The sequence below is a fragment of the Phocoena phocoena genome, chromosome 15 (assembly GCF_963924675.1).
Source record: "Phocoena phocoena chromosome 15, mPhoPho1.1, whole genome shotgun sequence".
Taxonomy (NCBI): domain Eukaryota; kingdom Metazoa; phylum Chordata; class Mammalia; order Artiodactyla; family Phocoenidae; genus Phocoena; species Phocoena phocoena.
In genome coordinates this window covers 66,393,550-66,405,841 of record NC_089233.1, presented here as the reverse complement: position 1 = coordinate 66,405,841, position 12,292 = coordinate 66,393,550, and the positions used below count along the sequence as shown (strand labels likewise).

The 12,292-nt window shown below is 39.2% G+C and overlaps 1 protein-coding gene across 1 annotated transcript in view; it reads right to left on the bottom strand.

Annotated features, from left to right (window-relative positions):
* Positions 1-12,292, bottom strand: part of RPRD1B (regulation of nuclear pre-mRNA domain containing 1B) — a 53,007-nt gene that overhangs the window by 28,510 nt on the left and 12,205 nt on the right. The window contains exons 3-5 of the mRNA XM_065892754.1: positions 10,879-11,012; positions 1,809-1,921; positions 131-257 (exon numbers count right to left, since the gene is read on the bottom strand). Coding sequence (XP_065748826.1) covers positions 131-257; positions 1,809-1,921; positions 10,879-11,012 — 374 coding nt within the window. The remainder of the gene's footprint in view (positions 1-130; positions 258-1,808; positions 1,922-10,878; positions 11,013-12,292) is intronic.

Here is a 12,292-nt window from a genome sequence, read left to right as displayed (position 1 = left end):
AAACCCCAAGATGACAGAGAACCAACACCATGTGGAAGGTCTGTATTTGCAGACATAAGCATGTCCTGGGGTTTGATGCATTGGAGATATGTCTCCCTCCCCTCATCTTTCACCCAAACTACCTTCTCACCTGTTATTTTTTCCAAAAGCGAAACATCTTGCACTTCCTGGGGTAAAGAAGCAATTTTCTGTCGGACAGTAGCATCCCCTGATGCAGCATTTTCCAGGTCCTGCAAAGCTTTGATTAGTTCCTCAGTCTGTACAATGAAAACACAAACAACACTATCCATTAAGACATATGGGGATATGGAGTCTAAAGAAACTTAGCTGGAGTTAAACAAGGTGGAGGCAAATTCTAAATATGATCATCCCTGACATTTAAAAAAATCATTGTTCTTATCCCAGAGTGTATACTGAAGTCAATGATACAAATTCTAAGAGAATGTACATAATTTTTCTAAGTCCATGGTAGAACACAAATGAAATTCTACATAACTGTGAAAAAGAATCTTTTTAAAGAACATGTTTTTGGCAACTTAAGAAAATGGAGTCTGGTTCATACTGTTTAGTTTCAAAGGATGCATGATCGCTGGTACAGAATGGCCTCCAGTTTAGAATAAAAGTATACATGTCAAATGCTTAGCAATTTGGTGCTGACTGATTAAATGAAATGACACCACCTACTTCAATTCTTTCTTGAATTTGCTCTACAAAATGAATATCACAGAGATGACATTTTTGATTTGGGCAGTCACTCCCAAAATTAACTGTGTCAAGCTCATTAGTTACAAACAAAGAGGGAAGAAAAGCAAGAAGAGCAAACCAAGAATGCATCTTCTATATATACCAGAAAGGGTTTTTTTTAATTGTCAGGAAACACACGGTGCTGACAGGTTAGTCCATAATGACCCTAAGGCTACCATGTAGATGGTAGTCAGGTTATCCTGAAAGTTGGTAATTCAGGCTGTTCTCTTGAAAGTTTTTAAATGCAAAGATATATGGCCTAACACTGCTTTCATGTGACCCCCGGACTAATTCAACATTTTAACGTAACACAGATCAGACATGCTTCCTATCTACACAAGCCTTAAACACTCCCATGTGTAATAAAATAAAGCTGTTTTAGGCAAAATGAGAGGCAGTGCAACTCAGTGAAAAGAGCATGGGCTCTGCAGTCAGTCAGACCCAGATTCAATTAGAACACTGGGCAAGTTACTTAATCTGTCTCCTTGAGCCTCACTTCCTTTGACTGTAAATGAATAACTACATAAACAAACAGCTAAAACCAACCACACAGAGTTCATGAACTAACTTACACAAAGGGTCAAACAATGCAGATACACGGCTAAAAACTCAATAAGTGCTAGCTCCCTGTTTCAATATTTAAATAGGTTATAGTGTAGTAAATTTGCTACTGCTACAAAGACTGTCCTTAGAAACTAATATGTTGTTTACTTATAAGAAACAGCCATGCTATTGGAGACAAGCGATGGTAGAGGACTTTTGAATGCCTTTGTAACATTACCCCTTTACAAAAGTCTATTTTTTTAAAGAATAGTTTCAATTTCTAGGAGTGAAAAAACCCAAATCCAAGCACTCTTACAAATCCATCCCAGATTGAGGGCATGCCAAGACAAAATCAAGCCTGCTGTCTGGCAAGCTTCACTAGGTGGATCTTGCACCCAGTGCCAAGAGCTGCCCTCTGGTGATTCCATACTATTGGTCACTGGCGCCACCCTGTGGCCAGAATCTTCAACTAGCGGTCACTTCAAGCCACTCTGCCCTACTCTCTGGGGGTCAAGACATACCAAGAGGGGTCCTGCAGAAGGATCTTGGGGAGAGTAGCTTCCAGGGTAGTCGTCATCCTCCTCCTCTTGTATTTGCTGAAAAGTTCGCTTTAGAGATTTCTTCTCCTCTGTTGCTAGAGGAAAGAAAAAAGTGACAAATTTGCATCGCCACAGCCTGTACAGGTAAGAGTCAAATGCTATGCACAATGGGTTGCAAGTAAGAAAGGGTAGAAGGGGTGTACATTTCCAGAGATGGCTTAACATTAACCTTTAAGCCACTTATTTTCAATTGGTGGTCATTCCCTACATTACTGAAAAGAGTCAAAATGGCCTCAGTCTGTCATCTCAGATTGACTCACTGGAAAACTACTACTGAAAAAAAGCATCTAAAAGTGAAATTTACCAAACTAACACATTTCATTAAAAACGTCATTATCTTAAAAAAAAAAAAGAAAGTTAATAGAAGTAAAAAGGTAAGAAACCTCATCAGAAAATGTAACATGTAATGAAGCAAGCTGTTGTATGCAAGGGTTTGTAGGGAATATACCGTGTACAAAATGAGATACTTTACGCTTTCCAGGGTCACTTCAGAAAATTAATAGAGAGACCCATCAATAAAATTGTGTCAAAAGCTCTAAAAACAAACATCTTTTAAACTATCACTTTAAGAACAAAACAAACCTAGTTATACCTTAAAATTTAAAATAACCATTACTGAGCATTATGACATATTACTGAGAGAAATTACGTAAGTCACCATTTTAAAATTAACCACTTCTGAGGCTAACAGGTTACATTTTTTTATTATCCGTACCACGTGCTTTTAAATTGTTACGACAGATGTGTTAACTCCAAAATCATTCCTTTTGCATTAAATTGGACAATACAAAATAAATGCCAAACAACTGAGGGACATAAATCTAAATGAGAAATTCAGGTTTGGAAAGTAAAGAAACTATTGGATGCCTAACATGTGCCAGGCACTGCAATAGCTTCTTTACATTTGATCCTTCCAACAATTCTAAGATGTACAATAGTATCTCCACTTTAGAGGTGAGAAAATGAAGACCCAGAGAGGCTAAATAACTCACGTAATGGTATGATTTCAAAATCTGCGCTCTTTCCACTGAATTCAACTTACTTAGCATCACACAATTTCCACCTCATCTGTCAAATGAGGGTCACCGTGCACCTGCCTCAGAACTCTGTGAGATATAAACAGAACCATGTACACTTCCTGCTTGATTCAACATTTTCTTCTGGAACCCAGGATGTAGTTCCTGTTCTCTACCTTACATATTAACTGACCAGGCTATCTTTGATGTGAAAGCCAAGTCAATATTGTGGATTTTATTTTTTCTTAATGTTTTTGTTTGTTCTACTAACGAAGAGAAACAGCAGCATTTGCATTACCGGCAGTCCTGTCTTTGCACTGTTCTATTATGCACAGATTTATTACCACAGTTTGGTTAAATGACACTATTCCCCCAACAACAGAGTTCAAATTTCAGTTACCATGGCATATTTACTCTGTGTAATTGCATTAACAACAAACCCTCGCTGCTAACTTTAGTCCACAAATCGTCACATAAATAATAGAAATGCATCATGATTAGTGACTGCATCATTTCTCCCAAGGTCAGTAATTGGTTACTGCACCTCCGTTATTCAGTTCACACACAGACAACAAAGTGTTTAGTTGTGCTGTTAGTCTCCCAGTGACAAAATCCACGTGACATTTTATCAAAATAAATAATCAAAACAGGGAACTGACTGACAAAGATGAAAGAGCAGCAAAGAAACTAAGACGAAAGTTAACGCTGGAAATGAAGTTCGCGTGGAACACAAATGGGGCTGTAGAAGAAACAGCTGGCTGTGGGGATGCCGGCACTGCCATGCTCTTCTAGAGACGCTGGATTCGCAGCCAGAGGAATTAGTGAAGGTCAACTCATCAACATAAATGAAGAATGTGGCTGTGATGAAAAGGATGACAATGTCCCAGAGGAAGTGATGCTGACAAAAAACTTCACTTTAAAGGAACTCTGAGATACTTCACAACACTGAGAGCACGAAGGATAGAATGTTGGAAGCTGATCCAAATTTAGGAAGGAGTATGACAAAGATGGAAAAGATGCAACAAGCTTTGTTCAAACTGCTATTAGTAAGTCTGTTACAGAGAAATAAACACTTTAACTCACAGTGTTTCTAATTAATGTTACAGTGTGCTGAATAAGTCTTAATTTTACTATTTTTTTGTTTTCCTATTCAATTGTAATCAACAGTGAGTTTTTAATTCTTTGATAAAAAATTTTAAGTCACAGAATAATTGTAATTTTTCCCATTGATTATTAAGATCACTCTGTACGGTTTCAGCTTGAATGGTCATTTTTACAGTCCTGCACTCCTATGCAAAGCAAGGATGGCTGTTATTTTTCAAACAGAAAATCTATAAGGATATAATCTGCATATGAAATATCTAACAGTACTTTGCACACAGTGGCTGCCTAATTAATGTGTAGTGTGTGGTATGACTTGTGTAAACATTTAGCCATTACAGCATCAAAGTGGCCATGTTTGATGAGTAGCTACTAGAGAATGTAAGCATAAGAGCAAAAAAAAAAATTTACAGTATTGTTCTGTTCACTTCCAAACACCTAGAAGAATGCTCAATAAATAATTGTTAAACACTAAAGAAGGTAGAAAAAAATATAAAACTTGAATCCTTCAGTTTTCCAACTCTCATACAGAAATTATTATATATAAAAACCACACATCACCGAACATCTCAGGACACTCAGAATCACTGAATTTTGGCACTGGAAGGCCTTAGGCAGACCTATGTATTTGCTTTCCCCACTGCTCCCCACCTCATTTTTCATGAGAATGTCAAGGTCCACCGGCTGTGGTGTGTCCAAAGTCAGAGAGCTCATTAGCCTAAGTCTGGGTCCTACAGCGAAAAGCTTCTGTCTCCTAATCTGGAGTTCTTTTTACCACTTCATGCTGCCACCCACTTCTAGCAATGCAAAACCGAAATCAAACTGATGACAATTTTAGGGCCATTTCTGTCCTTTGCCATCCTGATGGAAGAGGGTATAACAGGAGGTAACCGTTATCATCCTACTTTTCCAGTTCTCTCGTATCTCCACTAGAGGACCTACTGGAAATAAATTATTCATCATTTCCCCCACAAGGCTCCTTTCCTGAGCTAACTATTACCATTATGAACACTGCCACTGGCCCCATCTTCCAGGTACAATGCCTTGGAGAACAGTGGAATCTTTCCCAAAGTCCCAACTTCTGGCAGATTCCACAATTGTGAGGAATTCTTCCTTACATCCTCTTTCTGCTCCTTCCCAAAGCCTCTTATCAGCCACCTGTCCTTTCTCAAGCCTTGCCCAGACTGCTGTCCTATCTGGGCTCTCTGCCTCTTCTAGTCACTCTTGCAACTTAGACTACACCATCTTCCTAGAGCTGAGCTCTCACCCCATCAGGCCTCTACTCAAAACCCTGAAAAGGCCACCTAAGTTCAAAGTCTCCTTGGTGATGGTAATGGCAGAACCACCTTGAGCACTCCCTTCAGACTGTCATCCTCTCCCTCCAGCCCCCACAGCATCGGGGCCTCTCTTTGAAAGCGCTGGGCCCTTGCCACTTTCGTGGCAACTGGCAGGCACAGGCCTTACCTCTCCGATCGAAACAGCAAATGTCTTATGCCTTTACATCGCTATTATACCCAGGAAAGTGTCAACACACCTGAGTCTGAAACTTCTTGAAGGCAGAGGAAGCATAGCGACTGCAAGGCCCTAGTGCTGTGCCAGAAATGACTATCCCTGCTTCCCTTTACACAAACCAGACTCTCCCCTGCTCATGTGTACAGAATTAGCAGCGAGAAGGCCCAGAATTCTCAATCAAGTCGGACAACCACTAAAATGACCCGGGAAATCTGCCAGTCCTGTTCCTGTGTCTGAACTTCAGATCAGATACCTTCCACTATCAATTCGGCTCTGACCACAGGTGTTACACTCACTCCTTTTTTCACTTCCTCAACCACTCTGTTTATAGGCAGGGCAAACACTACAGGGACCGAAAACCTGTCCTTATTGCACACCTTCTGTTCTATCCTTCAACACATCCCTGTGTCTTCACTGGGCCTTGTACTAGCTAACCTTCAAGTAATCTGGTTACCTAAGGGTTTATGGTATGCCTCTTAGAGACCTGTGATAGAATTTCAGACACTATGGCAGACTGTGAAACTAATTTTAAGGCAAAAAGTTAGTCTGAAGCATCCCAAATCACATTACAAAATGCAGCCATCTACCCATAAAGCTGGATCTTCTAAATAATCCACTTGAAATTTCTAGGATTGAAAAAAGAAAATAAGGAAACTCCCCCCACAGATTTTATATTACTTTTTTAAAATAACACCTTTATTGGAGTATAATTGCTTTACAATGGTGTGTTAGTTTCTGCTTTATAACAAAATGAATCAGCCATACATATACATATATCCTCATATCCCCTCCCTCTTGTGTCTCCCTCCCACCCTCCCTATCCCACCCCTCTAGGTGGTCACAAAGCACCGAGCTGATCTCCCTGTGCTGTGCAGCTGCTTCCCACTAGCTATCTATTTTACATTTGGTAGTATATATAAGTCCATGCCACTCTCTCACTTCGTCCTAGCTTACCCTCCCCCTTCCCTGTGTCCTCAAGTCCATTCTCTATGTCTGCATCTTTATTCCTGTCCTGCCCCTAGGTTCTTCAGAAACTTTTTTTTTTTAAGATTCCATACATATGTGTTAGCATACAGTATTTGTTTTTCTCCTTCTGACTTATTTCACTCTGTATAAGTCTCTAGGTCTATCCACCTCACTACAAATAACTCAGTTTCAGGCTTCCCTGGTGGCGCAGTGGTTGAGAGTCTGCCTGCCAATGCAGGGGACACGGGTTCGAGCCCTGGTCTGGGAAGATCCCACATGCCGCGGAGAAACTAGGCCCGTGAGCCACAATTACTGAGCCTGCGCGTCTGGAGCCTGTGCTCTGCAACGAGAGGCCGAGACAGTGAGAGGCCCGCGCACCGCGATGAAGAATGGCCCCTGCTTGCTGCAGCTAGAGAAAGCCTTAGCACAGAAACGAAGACACAACACAGTCAAAAATAAATAATTTAAAAAAAAAAGAGAGAATCTTAAAAAAAAAACTCAGTTTCATTTCTTTTTGTGGCTGAGTAATATTCCATTGTATATATGTGCCACATCTTCGTTTATCCATTCATCTGTTGATGGACACTTAGGTGCTTCCATGTCCTGGCTATTGTCAACAGAGCTGCAAGGAACATTGTGGTACATGACTCTTTGAATTATGGTTTTCTCAGGGTATATGCCCAGCAGTGGGATTGCTGGGTCACATGGTAGTTCTATTTTTAGTTTTTTAAGGAACCTCCACACTGTTCTCCATAGTGGATGTATCAATTTACATTCCCACCAACAGTGCAAGAGGGTTCCCTTTTCTCCACACCCTCTCCAGTATTTATTGTTTGTAGATTTTTTTGATGATGGCCATTCTGACTGGTGTGAGGTGATACCTCATTGTAGTTTTGATCTGCATTTCTCCAATGATTAGTGATGTTGAGCATCTTTTCATGTGTTTGTTGGCAGTCTGTATATCTTCTTTGGAGAAATGTCTGTTTAGGTCTTCTGCCCATTTTTGGATTGGATTGTTTGTTTTTTTGATATTGAGCTGCTTGTAAATTTTGGAGATTAATCCTTTATCAGTTGCTTCATTTGCAAATATTTTCTCCCATTCTGAGGGTTGTCTTTTCATCTTGTTTATGGTTTCCCTTGCTGTGCAAAAGCTTTTAAGTTTCATTAGGTCCCATTTGTTTACTTTTGTTTTTATTTCCATTTCTATATTACTTTTATAATGAAAAAAGAATCAGGAAATACTGTTTCCAAGAGCTCCCTCATTCTTTGTCCCCTCCCTGCAAAATAAGGAAGTTTTCTTTAAAAAGCACATTTACCTTTACTTGTAGAGAGAAAAAGATATGCAACAAAGGGCTGACACTTGAGGCACAGTTCTGAAAGCACTCTACCCATATCATCTCACTGAACTGAACAGCCAGGTCCAGACCTGAACCTGGGAAGCTGAGCCTAGAGCTTGTGCTCTTAACCACCATGCTCGCCAGCCTTGCACAAAATCTGGGGGACTGAACATACTAACATGACTCCTCCTACTTTTGCTATTGGTTTGTATTTAGAAACTCAGAATATTAGATATTAGAACTGGGAGGGGGTACCAAATAGAAGTCATATGATCACATTAATAACATCTTACCTTCATTATCTCAAGTAATCCTCACACAACCCTATGAGGTATTATTACTAGCCATAATTATAGCCATACTGTACAGTGAGAACCTGAGGCTCAGAGAGGTCAAATGCCATGCCCAAGGTCACACAGCTTGGAAGTGACAGAGCTGGGGTTCATACTCTGGAAGTCTGATTTCAAACCCTTGCTCTGAATAGCTAAACTAACTATACTAAGGTCCAGGAAAGTTGTGTGACCTACTCATGAATTCATACCCTCATTCAAGTCTACTGAATCCATGTGCTTTCAAGGAAAAATTATGGTGTGAAGAACATAGGCTTTTAAGTTATATAGACCTGGGTTTGAATTCTCTACTTATCAATTATATCTACTTGGACAAAATTACTGTACCCTTGCGAGTCTTAGTATCTTCATCCGAAATACGAAAATAATACCTAGTACATAGAGTAGCTGTAAGGATCTAAAATAAATTAACATGAAAAGCAGCCAGCAGAGGGGCTGGTGCTGAATAGGTGCTCAATAAATGCTATTTCCTTTGTATCTACCTTTCCTTTCTAAAGCCTACAACTATAGGATACTGTGTGATTTACGTGGGACTGAAGTAAATAATGAAGTTCCACTCAGTCAAGCAACAGCATGAGTATTCCCAAGAATACAGAGACAACTTTAGAATCACTGGGTCTTGTACCTGGGATTGAAAAAACAAAGAAAAAACCCCACAGATTTTAAATTACAGGTACACAAACTCAAGAAAACTCCAGTTCTAAAACAAAATTCCTAAACTCACACATTCTCCAACATTAGAAATGTCAGCTCCACAGGAAAATTTTTATTCCAAAAGTAAACTCTGTAAAGTTGTCTGAAGACAAAGAATTAGCCTTGAATTAAGGTTGTAATATAAAAGGACTATTTAAATTTGGAAATAAGCTTCTGGAAAACTCATCAATATTTTGAAAGGATTGTGTAAAATATTCTGATAACTCAGGTCCAAAAAAGACAGTGAGAAGACAGAGTGAGTTAGTTGAGACAAACACATTGGAACCTTTTGATATGTGTTTTCATCTTTACAAATTAGAGAAAGAGAAATTATCTTTATATCAGCATTATCCTCTACATAAGAGGAATACTGCCTCTCTTGCTGTTAATGTCTAGACACTCAAAAAAAGAAAAATCAGAAACCCAATGGAGCTATTTTCAAATCTAGCACTGCCACAAATTCCCCAATTTGTCTGACTGCTCCCTGAGTGCAAACCTATTTCTCACTCCTCTCCTGCTCTTTCCTATACTGTCTAGCATAGCTGTTTACTCAAAGCATACGTTTGGCAAATGCTTGTTTAATTGAAATTCAACACTTAGCTTCAAACATCATCTTTCAGAGCTCTCCTACTTGCCCAAAGGTGTTTTTAAAAAATCAGCACTGTTTACCAATGGACTGCAAGTCAGAGGAGAGAAAAGAATGCTGGATAATTCCCCAACACTGTGTAGAATACTTCCAAAGGACACAACACAAACACTGCCAGAATCCAATCCAATCCCATCCCAAAATTGTTTTCTATCAATTCCAAGTTAAACAGCAATGACCTGCAGACTGAAAGCACTTAAGTCATTCTTAGAAAGCCTCTAACCTCTAGTTTCACAGGAAAGTTACTCCACCTTAAAACGCATAGAAACTCAGACCTGGAAGAGATCATGAAAGGTATACAATAAAAAGAGTTGCTGAATGAATGATATTATCACATATGCTAATTGTGATTAAGTTCTATTGCAGAGGCATGTACAAAGTCCCAGAGGAAGATGGAGGGAATTGGTTACATGTGCCCAGACAAGCTAGCAAAGATGTCAGAATGTGAGTAGCATTCTTAAAGAATAAGTTCACCACACAAAAGGGGCAGAAGGACATTTTAGGCAGAGGTAACAGCAGATGCAAAGGAAGGGGTACCAACAGAGCATCCAGAGGGGAAATTGCTAGGTATGGCCAAAGAATATGGTATATGTGAGAAAATGGGAGAAGAATCTGGAAAAGTAGAGTAGTTCACATTATAAAGGGTCCTAAATACTATGTTAGTATTTGGACTTGATCCTCCAGGCAATGAGCATGTGTACAGTCAGATCAGATCTGTAGCTTAGAAACATGTCATGCCAGCCAGAATTAAGCCGCAACTAACTGGAAGCCAAAGAACCAGATAACGTTTGATCTTACTCCTCTTTTAAAAGAAAAAATAACAGCTTTTAAGAAGGACTTGGTAAAATTCACACACATACATGAACACACTACCTCAGAATATTCTGGGTTCAATAAGGACCAAAACCAATTTTAGACAGCAGCTGACAACCATCAAAAGTATGTCCCCAAACCACATCAATATTTAATGAAACCAAGTTCCATAAAGGCTGAAGGACTTATCCAAGATCCTGTAACAGTTAGCGGCAAGGCTCGGACAAAATCTTAGCCCAGGGTACTTCCTAGTTCGCTATAACTCTGAACAATTTTGTTGTTCCTTTCCCTTGTGCAAGCAAAGTCTCTGAAAGGCATAAGCGTGCCAAGGAGAATACAGATCAAAAGGTAGGATATGAGATGATGAATAGCATGAATACTAGAACCAGGCTTACACACTGCAAGCACTACATAAATTCTCACCATCGTTCATGATCATCTCTCTCTGAAGAATCATATAATCGCTGGTGGTTCACAGCAACCCCCACTGCAGCTTTTCATATGTGATTCGAAAGTAGGCAAAGACCAAGAGCTGTAAACATGTGGTGATGTTTCTACCTTTGGGGGGAGGGCTCTTGGAGTCCTCCATAGACAGCTTCAGCTGCTGTATGAACTCGCCGCCATACACACTTCTTTCTTGCCAGATGTTCAGCAATCTTTCTAAAGGTTTTTTACAGCCTTCATCTGCCTCTCTGCCCAGAAAAGATGAAAAGATATATATAAGCTTAAGATTTTTTGCTTTTAATTAGGACAGATTTACTTTAAAAAAAAAAAAAAAAAAAAAAACCAACAACTGACTAAATGATTTACATATTTAAAAACAGAAGGAAGAGTAAGGTACATATTGTACTTAATGGATATTCAAAACTTGACCAGAAACTACATTCTTCCTGTGGTGTGTAGGGAAGAGAGAGGGATTATGTTACAGAATTAATCTGTGTCTTTTATCCTCTTTGAAAGATGGGGTAAATAGGGCAAAAAGCCAAAGGCTGATATTTACTGACAGAGAATTATCAAAAATCAATCATATCAATTGTGATGGCTTGCTTTTCACAAGGCGTTAACTGAAATCTAGTGCCAGATATGCTGCTGGAAATTAAAGCAGGCCAAAATGTTTAAGGACAGGAAAAAAATGATTAAAACCAAATGTTTAAAGTGGGGAAGAAATTCATAATAACTCATCAATGCTAACACACCAACACCTCTAATATGTATAAATACAATTGTACACACATACATGTCAAGACTCTCAACTTTAAACTCACTACTTCATAATTATTTTAATTCCAGGCTAGGTCTGTATTCCAGATTCACACAAAAGTGTCTAGCAGATAATCTTAGAACACACCGAGCATAGTACAGTCCTTTGTAATTTATATCTGAATGAAAGAAGCTAGTTTTTTTCCTGACATATTACTCTCTTAAAACATATCACTCTCTTATTTTTCAGTGAGATGACCATTAACTCGCACTCAGGGTGAAGCAGTTCTTTACCATAAAGCGTCAGACGGCAAGTGGAAGCATGCGGGAAGACTTTCCGAAAGGAAAACAAATTCCCTCACCATGTACTGTGTTACTATGAATTGTTCTGTTCTGTGAGGCTGTCTAGATGTCAATGACCTTACACTGAGGAACTATAAACAAGAAGGGTTACCCTGACATCTTAGTATCTAAGTCAATATCTTTAGTAGGAACCTCAAGAAGAAACCATATAAAATTCAACTCAGATGGGAATTTCACCCACCCCCAACCCTAACAGCACTTTTCTAAAACTTATGCTAACACTCAAGATGAGCTGAGTTTTCGGCCTAAGCTGGTCAGATTGTATTACTTATGAATTATTAGCGGCAAATTTCACTAAATTGGGGGTTAAAGTACTAACTAAATCAGGATACATACAAACTAATTATTAATTATTGGTAAAGCTTTTTTTTTAAGTCAGAGGTCAGGGTGAGGGGGAAAGGGGGAAAAT